At 49.2% G+C, this 17,379-nt stretch overlaps 1 protein-coding gene across 5 annotated transcripts in view; it reads left to right on the top strand.

The window, feature by feature from the left end:
- The window catches only part of DGKB (diacylglycerol kinase beta), a 432,907-nt gene that overhangs the window by 64,875 nt on the left and 350,653 nt on the right, over positions 1-17,379 (top strand). For all 5 annotated transcript variants that reach the window (XM_066585569.1, XM_066585572.1, XM_066585570.1 and 2 more), the window contains 3 exons: positions 7,972-8,021; positions 12,633-12,707; positions 16,479-16,598. In XM_066585569.1, the coding sequence (XP_066441666.1) occupies positions 7,972-8,021; positions 12,633-12,707; positions 16,479-16,598 (245 nt within the window). Of the gene's footprint in view, positions 1-7,971; positions 8,022-12,632; positions 12,708-16,478; positions 16,599-17,379 lie in introns of those variants that run through there.

Raw genomic sequence — 17,379 nt, forward strand, 5'->3', positions numbered from 1 at the left:
TTCAGTCTTTGATCTATTAGTATACCCAAGTCTTTTTCACATGTGTTACTGCTTAGCCCAATTCCTCCCATTCTGTATGTGCTTTCTTTATTTTTCTTGCCCAGATGTAGGACTTTGCATTTCTCTTTGTTAAATACTAGAGATGAGCGAACGTACTCGTCGGAGCTTGATACTCGTTCGAGTATTAGCGTGTTCGAGATGCTCGTTACTCGAGACGAGTACCACGCGATGTTCGAGTTACTTTCACTTTAATCTCTGAGACGTTAGCGCGCTTTTCTGGCCAATAGAAAGACAGGGAAGGCATTACAACTTCCCCCTGCGACGTTCAAGCCCTATACCACCCCCCTGCAGTGAGTGGCTGGCGAGATCAGGTGTCACCCGAGTATATAAATCGGCCCCTCCCGCGGCTCGCCACAGATGCATTCTGACAGAGATCAGGGAAAGTGCTGCTGGTGCCGGAGCTGCTATAGGGAGAGCGTTAGGAGTTATTTTAGGCTTCAAGAACCCCAACGGTCCTTCTTAGGGCCACATCTGACCGTGTGCAGTACTGTTGAGGCTGCTTTTAGCAGTGTTGCACAATTTTTTTTTTTGTATATCGGGCGTGCAGAGCATTGCGTCCGCAGTCTGCAGTCATTATACAGAGTATAGGGCCAGTACTGGTGAGGCAGGGAAAGAGATATTCAGGCTATATAGGCAGTGGGCTTTTTCCAAAAAATTGGGGAAAAATACTATATTTGGGCTGCCTGTGACCGTCTTCAGTGTACTGCGTGTCTGCTGTGGGTAGTAGTCCTAATTAATACGCAGCTAAGCGTTACAGCAGGCTTGCGCAAAATTGTTTCCTGGATCTGCTGTCTCTGTTACATCAGCGCCGTCATCCCGCCAGAGGGAAACAGTATACATAATATTATACGCTGCCTACAGTATCTATCTGCTGGGGGTAGTAGTCCTAATTAATACGCAGCTAAGCGTTACAGCAGGCTGGCGCAAAATTGTTTCCTGGATCTGCTATCTCTGTTACATCAGCGCTGTCATCCCGCCAGAGGGAAAGAGTATACATAATATTATACGCTGCCTACAGTATCTGTCTGCTGGGGGTAGTAGTCCTAATTAATACGCAGCTAAGCGTTACAGCAGGCCTGCGCAAAATTGTTTCCTGGGTCTGCTGTCTCTGTTACATCACCGCCGTCATCCCGCCAGAGGGAAACAGTATACATAATATTATACGCTGCCTACAGTATCTGTCTGCTGGGGGGAGTAGTCCTAATTAATACGCAGCTAAGCGTTACAGCAGGCTTGCGCAAGATTGTTTCCTGGATCTGCTATCTCTGTTACATCAGCGCTGTCATCCCGCCAGAGGGAAACAGTGTACATAATATTATACGCTGCCTACAGTATCTGTCTGCTGGGGGTAGTAGTTCTAATTAATACGCAGCTAAGCGTTACAGCAGGCTTGCGCAAAATTGTTTCCTGGGTTTGCTGTCTCTGTTACATCACCGCCGTCATCCCGCCAGAGGGAAACAGTATACATAATATTATACGTTGCCTACAGTATCTGTCTGCTGTATCAGCTCAGCATTTTAAAAAAATAGAAGCAAAATACTTAAGGCCTACTACTGGCCTTTGGCCACTTGACTGCTTCTGCGCTGTGAATTCCACTAGCTCAGTCATACGCACCTACGTCTCACTACAGGCGTGCGCAAAATTGTTTCCTGGCTCTGCTGTGCGTTCCATAAGGGAAGTCAGCCTCCAACCACAGGCCAATAAGCGGCACATTTAATTACAGCGTTCTGTTTCTGCACTACTGGTAATACAGCATGCTGAGGGGTAGGGGTAGGCCTAGAGGACGTGGACGCGGGCGAGGACGCGGAGGCCCAAGTCAGGGTGTGGGCACAGGCCAAGCTCCTGATCCAGGTGTATCGCAGCCGACTGCTGCGGGATTAGGAGAGAGGCACGTTTCTGGCGTCCCCACATTCATCTCACAATTAATGGGTCCACGCGGTAGACCTTTATTAGAAAATGAGCAGTGTGAGCAGGTCCTGTCGTGGATGGCAGAAAGTGCATCCAGCAATCTATCGACCACCCAGAATTCTGCGCCGTCCACTGCCGCAACTCTGAATCCTCTGGCTGCTGCTCCTCCTTCCTCCCAGCCTCCTCACTCCATTACAATGACACATTCTGAGGAGCAGGCAGACTCCCAGGAACTGTTCCCGGGCCCCTGCCCAGAATGGCCAGCAATGGTTCCTCTCCCACCGGAGGAGTTTGTCGTGACCGATGCCCAACCTTTGGAAAGTTCCCGGGGTCCGGGGGATGAGGCTGGGGACTTCCGGCAACTGTCTCAAGAGGTTTCAGTGGGTGAGGAGGACGATGACGATGAGACACAGTTGTCTATCACTCACGTAGTAGTAATTGGAGTAAGTCCGAGGGAGGAGCGCACAGAGGATTCAGAGGAAGAGCAGCAGGACGATGAGGTGACTGACCCCACCTGGTTTGCTACGCCTACTGAGGACAGGTCTTCAGAGGGGGAGGCAAGTGCAGCAGCAGGGCAGGTTGGAAGAGGTAGTGCGGTGGCCAGGGGTAGAGGCAGGGCCAGACCGAATAATCCACCAACTGTTTCCCAAAGCGCCCCCTCGCGCCATGCCACCCTGCAGAGGCCGAGGTGCTCAAAGGTCTGGCAGTTTTTCACTGAGAGTGCAGACGACCGACGAACAGTGGTGTGCAACAGCCGGGGAGCCACCACCACCAGCCTCACCACCACCAGCATGCGCAGACATATGATGGCCAAGCACCCCACAAGGTGGGACGAAGGCCGTTCACCGCCTCCGGTTTGCACCGCTGCCTCTCCCCCTGTGCCCCAACCTGCCACTGAGATCCAACCCCCTCTCAGGACACAGGCACTACCGTCTCCTGGCCTGCACCCACACCCTCACCTCCGCTGTGCTCGGCCCCATCCACCAATGTCTCTCAGCGCACCGTCCAGCCGTCGCTAGCGCAAGTGTTGGAGCGCAAGTGCAAGTACACCGCCACGCACCCGCACGCTCAAGCGTTAAACGTGCACATAGCCAAATTTATGAGCCTGGAGATGCTGCCGTATAGGGTTGTGGAAACGGAGGCTTTCAAAGATATGATGGCGGCGGCGGCCCCGCGCTACTCAGTTCCCAGTCGCCACTACTTTTCCCGATGTGCCGTCCCAGCCCTGCACGACCACGTCTCCCGCAACATTGTACGCGCCCTCACCAACGCGGTTACTGCCAAGGTCCACTTAACAACGGACACGTGGACAAGCACAGGCAGGCAGGGCCACTATATCTCCCTGACGGCACATTGGGTGAATTTAGTGGATGCTGGGACAGAGTCAGAGCCTGGGACCGCTCACGTCCTACCCACCCCCAGAATTGCGGGCCCCAGCTCGGTGGTGGTATCTGCGGCGGTGTATGCTTCCTCCACTCAACTACCTTCCTCCTCCTCCTACGCAACCTCTGTCTCGCAATCAAGATGTGTCAGCAGCAGCACGTCGCCAGCAGTCGGTGGCGCGCGTCGTGGCAGCACAGCGGTGGGCAAGCGTCAGCAGGCCGTGCTGAAACTACTCAGCTTAGGAGAGAAGAGGCACACGGCCCACGAATTGCTGCAGGGTCTGACAGAGCAGACCGACCGCTGGCTTGCACCGCTGAGCCTCCAACCGGGCATGGTCGTGTGTGACAACGGCCGAAACCTGGTGGCGGCTCTGCAGCTCGGCAGCCTCACGCACGTGCCATGCCTGGCCAACGTCTTTAATTTGGTGGTTCAGCGCTTTCTGAAAAGCTACCCACGCTTGTCAGACCTGCTCGGAAAGGTGTGCCGGCTCTGCGCACATTTCCGCAAGTCCCACACGGACGCTGCCACCCTGCGCACCCTGCAACATCGGTTTAATCTGCCAGTGCACCGACTGCTGTGCGACGTGCCCACACGGTGGAACTCTACGCTCCACATGTTGGCCAGGCTCTATGAGCAGCGTAGACCTATAGTGGAATACCAACTCCAACATGGGCGGCGCAGTGGGAGTCAGCCTCCTCAATTCTTTACAGAAGAGTGGGCCTGGTTGGCAGACATCTGCCAGGTCCTTGGAAACTTTGAGGAGTCTACCCAGATGGTGAGCGGCGATGCTGCAATCATTAGCGTCACCATTTCTCTGCTATGCCTCTTGAGAAGTTCCCTGCAAAGCATAAAGGCAGACGCTTTGCGCTCGAAAACAGAGGCGGGGGAAGACAGTATGTCGCTGGATAGTCAGAGCACCCTCCTGTCTATATCTCAGCGCGTTGAGGAGGAGGAGGAGGAGCTTGAGGAGGATGAGGAGGAGGGGGAAGAGACAGCTTGGCCCACTGCTGAGGGTACCCATGCTGCTTGCCTGTTATCCTTTCAGCGTGTATGGCCTGAGGAGGAGGAGGAGGATCCTGAAAGTGATCTTCCTAGTGAGGACAGCCATGTGTTGCGTACAGGTACCCTGGCACACATGGCTGACTTCATGTTAGGATGCCATTCTCGTGCCCCTCGCGTTACACGCATTCTGGCCACTACTGATTACTGGGTGTACACACTGCTCAACCCACGGTATAAGGAGAACCTTTCCACTCTCATACCCGAAGAGGAAAGGGGTTCGAGAGTGATGCTATACCACAGGACCCTGGCGGACAAACTGATGGTAAAATTCCCATCCGACAGCACTAGTGGCCGAAGGCGCAGTTCCGAGGGCCAGGTAGCAGGGGAGGCGCAGAGATCAGGCAGCATGTACAGCACAGGCAGGGGAACACTCTCTAAGGCCTTTGACAGCTTTCTGGCTCCCCAGCAAGACTGTGTCACCGCTCCCCAGTCAAGGCTGAGTCGGCGGGAGCACTGTAAAAGGATGGTGAGGGAGTACGTAGCCGATCGCACGACCGTCCTCCATGACGCCTCTGCCCCCTACAACTACTGGGTGTCGTAGCTGGACACGTGGCCTGAACTCGCGCTGTATGCCCTGGAGGTGCTTGCTTGTCCTGCGGCTAGCGTCTTGTCAGAGAGGGTGTTTAGTGCGGCTGGGGGAATCATCACAGATAAGCGTACCCGCCTGTCAACCGACAGTGCCGACAGGTTTACACTCATCAAGATGAACAAAGCCTGGATTTCCCCAGACTTCTCTTCTCCACTAGCGGACAGCAGCGATACCTAAACAATACGTAGGCTGCACCCGCGGATGGAAGCATTGTTCTCTATCACCATCAAAAACGTGGAACTTTTAGCTTCATCAATCTGTGTATAGTATTCATCCTCCTCCTCCTGAAACCTGACGTAATCACGCCGAACGGGCAATTTTTCTTAGGCCCACAAGGCTCAGTCATATAATTTTTGTAAACAATTTCTATATGTTTCAATGCTCATTAAAGCGTTGAAACTTGCACCTGAACCAATTTTTATTTTAACTGGGCTGCCTCCAGGCCTAGTTACAAATTAAGCCACATTAACCAAAGCGATTAATGGGTTTCACCTTCCCTCTTGGTTGGGCATGGGCAATTTTTCTGACGTACATTACTACTGTTGGTACACCAATTTTTTGGGGCCCTCGCCTACAGTGTAATCCAATTAATTTTTTGCCCACCTGCATTACAGCTGACGTTACATCAGCTGTGCTGGGCACTGCAATGGGATATATTAATGTACCGCCGGTGGGTTCCAGGGAGCCACCCATGCTGTGGGTCCACAGGGAGTGGTAACTGCATGTGTCCACTTCTAAAGAACCCCAGTCTGACTGGGGCATGCAGTGTGGGACGAAGCCCACCTGCATTAAACATGACATTACCTCAGCTGTGATGGGCAATGCAATGGGATATATTTATGTACCGCTGGTGGCTTCCTGGCACCCACCCATGCTGTGGGTCCACAGGCAGTTGTAACTGCATGTGTCCACTTCTAAAGAAGCCCAGTCTGACTGGGGCATGCAGTGTGGGCCGAAGCCCACCTGCATTTAATCGTACGTTACCTCAGCTGTGATGGGCACTGCAATGGGATACATTTATGTACAGCCGGTGGGTTCCAGGGAGCCACCCATGCTGTGGGTGCACACGGAATTCCCATTGCAGAGTTGTACCTGCCTGTGACTATTTATAAAAAACCGCGGTCTGACTGGGGCATGCAGACACCTTGACAGAATGAATAGTGTGTGGCACATAGGTTCCCCATTGCTATGCCCACGTGTGCAGCTCCTGATGGCGGTGGCACAGGATTATATTTCTCATTGCTTCTGTACAGCATTGTGGGCTATCGCCCCGCCCCTTTTAAAGAGGGTCGCTGCCTAGCCGTGCCAACCCTCTGCAGTGTGTGCCTGCGGTTTCTCCTCATGGCAGACGCACTTATAAATAGACATGAGGGTGGTGTGGCATGAGTGCAGCTGAAGGCTGTGCAGGGACACTTTGGTGTGCGCTGTGGACACTGGGTCGTGCGCGGGGGGCGGGGGGGGGGGGGGGGTTGGTCAGCATGTAACCCAGGAGAAGTGGCAGCGGAGTGTCATGCAGGCAGTGATTGTGCTTTGTTGGAGGTAGTGTGGTGCTTAGCTAAGGTATGCATTGCTAATGAGGGCTTTTCAGAAGTAAAAGTTGTTGGGAGGGGGGGGGGCACTCTTGCCGGTATTGTGGCTTAATAGTGGGACCTGTGAACTTGAGATGCAGCCCAACATGTAGGCCCTCGCCTGCCCTATCCGTTGCTGTGTCGTTCCCATCACTTTCTTGAATTGCCCAGATTTTCACAAATGGAAACCTTAGCGAGCATCGGCGATATACAAAAATGCTCGGGTCGCCCATTGACTTCAATGGGGTTCGTTACTCGAAACGAACCCTCGAGCCTCGCGAAAAGTTCGTACCGAGTAACGAGCACCCGAGCATTTTGGTGCTCGCTCATCTCTATGAAATACCATTCTGTTAGTTCAGCTTTTCTAGATCGTTTTGAATACTCTCTCTTCCCTCGTGTTAGCTATCCCTCCTAGCTTTGTGTTGTCTGCAAATTATCTTTCTGGAGCTCCTATCTCTGGTCTTGCGATGTCTTCTGAGCAGTTAAAACTGGCTAAACCCAGAAATTGTCCCACTCGGCGCCCGCGTAAGGCTGTACTTACACTACCTAAAAGATGCACAAAATTATGCCCCATTGCTTGCAATGGGTCTATTTACATGGGTGATTTTTCTCCTGCTGTGATGCTGCGCGACAGAAAAATCACAGCATGTATCGTACACCACATGGACGCAGTGTCCGCGCTCTGTGCGATGTGGGGCATGCCCAAGAATTTCGGGCATGACTTGCTATCGGAAATGTAAATACAACTTAAAAGGATCATTAGTCCAACTGACAAATCCAGTGTCCCTACATCTGTACATGTACAGCTCTGCTACATTAGTAAATAACTGAAGAGGATATTAAAGGAGATGTCCCGAGGCAGCAAGTGGGTCTGTACACTTCTGCATGGCCATAATAATGCACTTTGTAATGTACATTGTGCATTAATTATGAGCCATGCAGAAGTTATAAAAAGTTTTATACTTACCTGTTCCGTTGCTGGCGTCCTCGTCTCCATGGTGCCGACTAATTTTCGCCCTCCGATGGCCAAATTAGCCGCGCTTGCGCAGTCCGGGTCTTCTGCAGTCTTCTATGGGGCTCCGTGTAGCTCCGTGTAGCTCCGCCCCGTCACGTGCCGATTCCAGCCAATCAGGAGGCTGGAATCGGCAGTGGACCGCACAGAAGAGCTGCGGTCCACGGAGGAAGAGGCCATCTTCAGCGGTGAGTAGAGAAGTCACCGGAGCGCGGGGATTCAGGTAAGCGCTCCGGTGAGCTTTCTTTACCTCCCTGCATCGGGGTTGTCTCGCGCCGAACGGGGGGGGGGTTGAAAAAAAAAAAAACCCGTTTCGGCGCGGGACAACCCCTTTAAGGAATGTTTTCTGATCTAATTAATGTTTTTTGTCGCTTTCTTTAATATTTCAGTCATGTTTCGGCTGTATGACACAGATGGGAACGGCTACCTGGACAGCACGGTGAGTGTGAGGCCTGTGTATCCTGTACGGAAAAATAGATAATAATCGCCCAATCTCATTTTATCTCCCATGTTTCCCTATTGAGCCTCCTTTTTATCACATCGCAAAGCACAAACTTGCGCTTTTTCTGCGATGCAATGTGATTTTAACATTAGAAAGTCCTATTGACTTTCGCGTTAACAAATCACGGCAAACTCGTGTTAAAAAAACGTGCGAGAAAATCTCAAGTGGCGGCGATGTTTCTGCAAGATAAAGCATCGCTGATGTCAAACATCTCATGAACAAAATTACAATTTTCTCGTGGTGATATAAGAAAAAAAACACATCTAAGGGTTTATTCAGACAGGCATATATCGGTCGGGTTTTCATGCCCAGCCGATATACACTGTTCTTCTCTGCAAGGGGAGGAGGCAGGACGGGAGCTAGGGCAATGAGGTCCTGCCCCCCCCCCCCCCGTCCCTCGCCACTGTTTGCAATGGGAGGGTGTGGTGGGGGCAGAGCTAAGTCCTCCTATTCCGCCCCCTGCCCCTGCATTGGAATCCAATGCATCAGATTGTAGCGGCCGGCCGATATAACCCCATGTTAATAAGCCCTTATTGTAAGTACTATACCGGCTATACTTGTCTTGGGGCTGTTCGTCCATGGCTTAAGGTTCTTCCTATGGTGTTTCATCTATTTTTATATATTTTATTATGGCTTTTTATGCAATTTCTTTTGTTGGTACTGTAAAATTTATATTGTTTTGCTGCTTTAACTTACTATTACCATATCTTTGCATGGTGGTTTTGTGTCCCACTGCGGAGTCTCCATTACCTCCTCCACTGTAGAAAATCTGCAGCATTTCTGCTATAGATGAATCCTATACAGCCCTAAGGCCTCCTGCACACGGGCGGGTTGGACTCCGCATGTGGAATTCCTGCAGCGGAGTTCGACCAGGTGCCAGGCCGGTGACCCCTGCGTACCTGTCCGGCCGGCACTCAATCATGCACTGCGGAAGTGCTGCAGGACAGACGTCTTCCATTGACTTCAATAGAAGCTGGCCGTGCGTGGCCCACACAAAATCACAGCATGCTGCGATTTCTCACACGTGAGCAGAAGATCGCAATCGGTTTCCGCTTGTGGGTTAGGAAATCGCGGATTGTCATTGCATGCTGTGGGCTGGGTTTGCTGCAGAATCCGAAGGTGGAATCTCGCTCCGGATTTTGCAATGCAAATCCGCCCGTGTGCAGGAGGCGTTAGGCCGCCTTCACATGGAGCGTAAATCTTGCTGAATTTCCGTAGAGGAGTTTGCTGTGGAAATTCTGCAGATTTTACTATACAACAGATTTCTAAGTTCTCCTTCACAAGATGCAGATATTTTCTGCAAAGAATCTGCAGTGTTTTTGATGATGCGGATTGTAAACCTGCTGCGGGGCCATTTGTGCTGCAGAATTCAAGTCTTGAAATACAAGGGTTAAAGCCTGCAGCTGATCGGCTAGAAAAACTGGGGCCAAATCCGTACTATTTAGGGCTTAAACACATGAGTGGGATTTATTCTCGTTATGCGGCCTCAGTAATGATGGACGCATAACGAGGCAAAACAAAACAACTGATTTCCATGGTTTAATAGTACAGCGAAGGAAATAAGTATTTGATCCCTTGCTGATTTTGTACGTTTGCCCACTGTCAAAGACATGAACGGTCTATAACTTTTAGGGTAGGTTAATTTTTACAGTGAGATAGAATATGCCCCCCCCCCCCCAAAAAAAAAAATCTAGAATTGTCTAATTATATGTTTATTTGCATTTTGCACAGAGAAATAGGTATTTGATCCTTCTGGCAAAGCAGACTTAATACTTGGTGGCAAAACCCTTGTTGCCAAGCACAGCGGTCAGACGGTTTTTGTAGTTGATGATGGGGTTTGCGCACATGTCAGAAGGAATTTTGGTCCACTCCTCTTTGCTGATCATCTCTACATCATTAAGATTTTGAGGCTGTCACTCGGTAACTCTGATCTTCAGCTCCCTCCATAAGTTTTCTATGGGATTAAGGTCTGGAGACTGGCTAGGCCACTCCATGACCTTAATGTGCTTCTTTTTGAGACACTCCTTTGTTTCCTTGGCTGTATGTTTTGGGTCATTGTCGTGCTGGAAGACCCAGCCAAGACCCATTTTTAATGTCCTGCTGGAGGGAAGGAGGTTGTCACTTAGGATTTTACGGTACATGACTCCATCCATTCTCCCATTGATGCGGTGAAGTAGTCATGTGCCCTTAGCAGAGAAAAACGCCCAAAACATGACGTTTCCACCTCCATGCTTGACAGTGGGGACGGTGTTCTTTGGGTCATAGACAGCATTTCTCTTCCTCCAAACACGGCAAGTTGAGTTAATGCCAAAGAGCTCAATGTTTGTCTCCTCTGACCACAGCACCTTCTCCCAATCCCTCTCAGAATCATCCAACCTTCAGACGGCCTGCACATGTGCCTTCTTGAGCAGAGGGACCTTGTGGGCACTGCAGGATTATAATCTATTATGGCGTAATGTGTTACCAATGGTTTTCTTGGGGACAATGGTCCCACCTACCTTGAGATCATTAACAAGTTCCCCCGTGTAGTTTTAGGCTGATCTCTCACCTTCCTCATGACCAAGGATACCCCATGAGGTGAGATTTTGCATGGAGCACCAGATTGATGTCGATTGACAGTCATTGTGTATGTCTTCCATTTTCTTACTATTGCACCTACAGTTGTCTCCTTCTCACCCAGTGTCTTACTTATGGTTTTGAAGCCCATTCCAGCCTTGTGCCGGTCTATGATCTTGTCCCTGACATCCTTAGAAAGCTCTTTAGTGTTGCCCATGTTGTAGAGGTTAGAGTCTGACTGATTAATTAAGTCTGTGCACAGGAGTCTTTTATACAGGTGACCCTTTAAGACAGCTGTCTTTAATGCAGGTAACGAGTTGATTAGGAGTGTCTAACTGGTCTGGAGGAGCCAGAACTCTTAACCCCTTCCAATCCACTGTCTGACGTCTGAAGACATTCTGATTGAAGGCTGTACAACTCCAATGTTGGAAGAAGTCCGGCAGGGTATTCTTACTGTACATTACTGGCCGCTCTGTTGTCGGGGGCCTCTCCAGCATGTCCCATACCGCAGTACTGGCTCTAGCCAGCAGATGGCGCCATTATATAATGGCAAAAAGAGAAAGCCCCCTAGGAAACCCTGAATCCAAAAACGGATTGCAAAGGGTTAATGGTTGGTAGGGGATCAAATACTTATTTCTCTGTGCAAAATGCAAATAAATCTATATAATTTAGACAATGTGATTTTCTGTAGTTTTTTTTCTTATATTCTATCTCTCACTGTTAAAATTAACCTACCCTAAAAAGTATAGACTGTTCATGTATTTGACAGCGGGCAAACTTACCAAATCAGCAAGGGATCAAATACTTTTTTCCTTCACTGTAAGTACAAGAAAAGACAGGACTTGCCCTGCTTTTCCCGCTTATAGTACTAACGTCATGCGGGAAAGATAAGGCAGGACCTCTTCCCGCAGTGTGTTTCAAACTTGCGAGCACTAGCACCGAGTCTGAAAAGTCCCCAAAGAAAAAAAAATGTTCAAGTGCAACTACACTCCGTAGCGGCGAGCATAGTTGCACATGCAGCCGTTTGCCCCTAGGTGCAGATTTGGCGCATGCTGTGTTCCAGTGTAATTGCCGTGGGCTTTTTGTTGCAGAATGCCTGCAGTGATTATGCTTCGCGTGAAGGCGGCCTAAAGACCGCTTCTACATCCGCACTGGAACCGCCATTAGAAGGATCCGTCGCAAATCTAGCAAAAAATACCAGAAGAAATAGTCCTGCATGTAGGACTTTTCTGTCCGCTAAAATGCCGGGCAGCTGAAGGAAACCAAATGCACCTCTTTGAGGTCAATGGAGTCCATTTGGCGCCCCTTTTGATTCTATCATAACGTATCTGTTTGGCCAGGAGATTTCCCTTTCCTGCTCCCATAACGGAGCAGGAAAACGGAACGCCCGACACAGATGTGACAGCAGCCTTAGGTCGGATTCACATGACCCTATTAGCACATGGAAATTTTACGCGCGCAATACACGGAAATTGGAACCCATTGATTTCAATGGATTTCTTCGCAGACTCGTAGTTTGCATGTGCATTTTGGTCGCACAAAAAAATACCCAGCATGCTCTATTTTCTTACATACTTGCGTAGGAAAAGAGCACATCTTGACCACTGAACTGCTTGGCCATTTCAGTGTCTGAGAGAATCGGTGTGTGTTTATTTGCACAGTAAAATACGCTGATGCATGTGCGAATACGTAACACCTATTCTGCCAAAACGCATGCGTATGCCCACGTGAACCCAGCCGTGTAAGGGCGCCTACTCACTTGCGTTGCTGATTTTCACGCGTGAAAAACGCGGCGTTTTCGCGCGTTTTTCGCCGCGTTTTTTGCGCATTTTTCGCAGCGTTTTTTGCAGCCCTCCATTGACAATCATGGGTGCATTAAGAGAAAAATAAGGAGACATATGCAACTGACAGTTCCTATGTGAAATACGCATAAGCCTGTGTGAAAGAGCCCTTTACGATTATTAACCTGCAGCTATTTTCTGCTGTTGTCAGGAGTTGGAGAGTATAATCACACAGATGATGCATGTCGCTGAATATCTGGAGTGGGACGTCACCGAGCTCAGTCCGGTAAGTGGCCATGACACCATTATAATGGGATGTTTCGTACACAATGTGACACGGTTTCTCGGATGTAGCAGTGCTGAGTCCGCTCTAGCAGGACTACATTTATCACATCAAGTAGAGATGGGTTTGTGAAATACAGGGCGGCTACGGAAAGGAAGGTCGGCTCCACACTCTTATGAAAGCTGTCTGTGACAGAATCCGTCTGTGTTGCCCATAGTAACCAATCACAGCATAGCTTTTATTTTACCTCAGTGGTGTAAGAAATAGCAACCAATCACAGTGCAGCTTTTATTTTACCTCAGTGGTATAAGAAATGGAAACCAATCACAGCGCAGCTTTCATTTTACCTCAGAAGTATAGGAAATAAGAGCTGCGCTGTGATTGGTTGCAATTTCTTTTACTGCTGAGGCAAAATGAAAGGTACGCTGTGATTGGTTGCTACGAACAACATGGATTTTCACAGCACAGTAGCTTTCATTTTAACTCAGCAGTATAAGAAATGAAAGCTGCGCTGTGATTGGTTGCTATGGGCAACAAAGAGATTTTCTTTTAGACAGCTTTCAAGAGTGTGGCGCCAGCCTACTTTTCCATGCCCCACTTGGTACATTATGGCTGCCACATGTATCAGGGATAGGATTATTAGATGTTCAAGCACTGAGTTCATCAAACATATCACAGTGATGTTTAGCAAAAAAATATGGCAGTGGAGCTTGTCCCGATACTGGTGCATCTTGTCTCCACCGGAGCTATGGGTAGGGTTGCCACCGTTGTCACGAAAAATACCAGCCATGGTTAAAAAAAATGGGCGTGGCTTATCACTGCATTTTTTTTCTCCTTTATCTCCTGGATCCCGTCCAGCGGCTGTGTGCATGTGCGGGATCCAGCCCAGCGTGTTATCGTGAGTAGATGACGTTTAGTGGGATTCACTCGCGAGAACACGCTGCAGTCTGCAGTCGCTCGCATCACATACAATCTACACGCAGGCGCACATCACTTAGTGACCTCACGTCTACCCATCCTCTCCCCGGGGCCCGACCAAAATACCGGCCTGTAATAGGGCCGATAAAAAATATACCGGCCTGGCCGGTGACATACCGGTCGAATGGCAACCCTAACTATGGGTGGAGACAATTGTTGGTCCTGGTAAAGTTATAGGGAACACCCACAGCTTTCGATTGACTACCTCACATCCCTCGCCTTATGTCCGCTCTTGACTCTGAGGTAATTTTCCCCACCAGTCATCTTACTTCCTGACTCCTGCCACTGTCTGCGCTGCTCTCCCTTCTCCCCTCACGCCTCCGCTGCTGTCATGTCGTCTCCCGTCGGTCAAGCATAATTTCTCCTCCTGCCTCCTGTCACTGTCCCTGCCGCTCGGACTTCTCACCTCCCAGCTCTGGCGCTGTCTGCCCCCTGTTATGACTCTCCTCGCCTGCCACCCATCAGTGCTGCAATGTCTCTGGCACTGTCAAGCTGCCCTCCCGTTACCTGTCATTGTCCCCACCGCTTTGCCTTCTCCCCTTCATGCTCCGTGGCTGTTCGTCCCTCGCTGTAACTGTCCCCACCGGGTTCTCATCAGCACTGCCATATGTGCTTCTGTCTGCCTGCGGCGCTGCCGCCACTCTCTGTGTCCCTGTGAGAGCTGCTGTCTTCTGCCGCCATTAACATAGCCGGCCGCCCTCTGTGTCTCCACGTCCCCTGGCTGCTGTAAACCTACGTCCACTTCGTAAACACCACTCTGTCAGCCCTGCTGCCGCTGCTCCTGCTCCATCCTCGCTATAGGCGGTGACCAGCACAGCGGCTGCATGTTGCAGCTGTAAGTCTGCACTAACCCTATGCCTAACCCTAAGGCTAACATTACCCCTAACCCTACACAGCGCTACTGGGGGAAGTTACGGAGGTGTTCCCTGTCACTGTGCCGGTCGACTTATGTCTCTACCCATACTTCCGATGGAGACAAGATACACCAATACCCTCGTCCAGGATATTAACCTCTTACTCCCCACTTTTACACGAGCCAACCTAAACAACCAATCACCATGAATCAGCCAAACCAAATAACCAATCACCGTGAATGAGTAAATCCAAACAACTAATCAGGTTGCGAATGGTGTGTATTTGGGGAGTAATCTAGATATATGCGTCCTGTACAGCCAAGCTGAATTGATTATGTGTAGCCATGATATTCTCAGCTGTTGAGGCAGAGCTAACTTTTTAAAAGGAACCTGTCACAAGGTCCATGCTGCACTTTAGGGGATAGGATAGAATGCAGTTACTCGGGAAGAGCGATGCTCGCTTGAGTAACTGCCTTATCCGAGCGTGCTCGCTCATCTCTAGAGGGAACCCATTGCAATGAATGGTTTGCAACCTGCAGGAGCCCTCATGCCACTCTCACACATTACATTCGCAAAACACCATGTCTGAAACCGTTTTCGACCGCGTGTTACAGCGTTGACAGTGTTTTCTTTAACACACCCGTCATTGTCATGGGTGATGAGGTGCATTAAAAAGCGTTAAAATGCGCGAAAAAAGAACAAACAACGCTTGAAAATAGCAGTGTTAGAAATGCCGCATTCAAGCGCTGCTTTGGAGTGTTTGAAACTCTGCGCTGATCGCAGTAAAAAGCGGGCTGTGTGAGAGCGGTCTAAGGCCTCATGTCCACAGGCGGGTTTGAATTGTGGAATCCGCAGTTCAAGCCGCCCATAGGGATACGGGCGGATATGGGCGTCCACAGCATGCGGATTTGTTTTGCGGACCTTCTGGTTTGGAAAACAAATCGCAGCATGCTCAATTTTGCTGCGAATTCCACAGGGACGGCTTCCGATGAAGTCAATGGAAGCCGTTTGATCCGCGGCGCACCTGCAGCTGTCACTGCAAATGTGCTGCGAATCCTGCGGAAAAGCAGGAGATTATTAAAAAACCACATTGCGCATGCGCGCCTGTCCACATCCACAGAGTAGAGGATGGAAGACCCGCACAGCCACGCAGAGGATGCGGACGGGTAAGTAATGTTCTCTTGCAGGGTGGGATTCCGAAGCTGGCTCCCGCCCGTGGAATCTGATCCGCCTGTGGACATGAGCCCTAAGGGCAGCTTCACACAAGCGAGTTTGCACAGAGAATATACATATGCAGAACAGCCTTCTCATCGGAGCGCTGTCCTGCCTAGTGTTACAAACGTGTGTCGGGCCTCGTCGACAAGGTCCAACCCTGGATTGGAAAGGGTTAAAAATGCTGCAAAACCATTGTGGAAATTCTCCACTCGATGTAATGCTATTGCTATGGAATATCCACGGGAAATTCTGCAGCACTTCCGGTCTGTGTGAAGATGGCTTTGGGTGCGGGATAATCCCACAGAATGTTCTGCTATCAAAATACGCAGGTAGAAATGGGAATTTTGGCGCAGAATTGCCGGCACAATTCTGCCTTGTTTAACCCTTTCCAATCCACTGTCTGACTTCTGAAAACATTATGATTTAGGGCTGTACAGCTCCGATGTTGGAAGACATCCGTCGGGGTTCTCTTACTGTATATTGCCAGCCTCTCTGCTGTCGGAGCCTATCCAATGTGTCACCTCATGCAGTACTGGATTTAGCCAGCAGATAGCATCATTGTATAACAGCAGAAAAAGAGTAAGCCCCCTAGGAAAATTAGAATACAAATTGGATTGGAAAGGGTTAATTCAACATCAAAATCTGCACATCAGACGTGGATTTTTGGTGCAGATTATTATTCCCTCTTGTGTGAATCTATCCTTACGCTCTCCGTTTCTAATCACAGATTCTCCATGAAATGATGCAAGAGATCGACTATGACCATGATGGGACCGTGACTCTGGATGAGTGGATCCAAGGAGGAATGACTACCATCCCCCTCCTCGTTTTACTTGGTTTGGAAAATGTAAGGTTTATTCTATGTTAATATCTGTCATTTATAAATCAGCAACCATTATAATCGCCTAATATACAGTAATGTTATATTAGCATTTTGGTACTAGGCACCACCTTTTATTCTGGCCACACACCCCCAAAGTCAATCATACTTTTTACCGCCCATAGGGCCACAGAATATCTGCACAATAGTTGGCACAATCCCGTCTAAAAGAAAATATCTATTTGTTGCCCATAACAACCAATCAGAGCTCAGTTCTCATTGCTGAAACTGCTGTGGTAAAATGCAAGCTGCTCTGTGATTGGTCGCTTTTCGCAACAAGAACAGTTTTTCTTTTGATAAATGAGGCTGAATGTATTTATTTCTCCTTGCTTTCCTAATGAAGCGTGGGTCACATGGTCATGTCGGGTGGGTGGGGTTGCGATGCAAATTCAAGATACATAAAGTAGATGGGGTAACTAAAATGTGCAATATTTATACAAGAACAAAGAAATGAAAGTTAACAAAGTTGTGATGGCAATAAGACAGTTTACGCTTTTAGCCTAAAATGTCTAGTCACTAACTCTTGCTATCTAAATTTTAGGATTAATACTACTTTGTACTTGATATAAAACATTACTAATCCTGGAAAAGAGTATCAACAATGCTAGAAACAGATCACTTCCGTTGGATAGAAATATAAATCATTTAACATAATACAGTTGATCCATAACTTTTTGTTATGAATACCCCACTCAGTCTCTTAGCTAAACTAGTTCCTCTTTTACTCATGCGACATTCCTTTAAATAA

Source organism: Eleutherodactylus coqui, chromosome 12 (assembly GCF_035609145.1).
Source record: "Eleutherodactylus coqui strain aEleCoq1 chromosome 12, aEleCoq1.hap1, whole genome shotgun sequence".
Taxonomy (NCBI): Eukaryota; Metazoa; Chordata; class Amphibia; order Anura; family Eleutherodactylidae; genus Eleutherodactylus; species Eleutherodactylus coqui.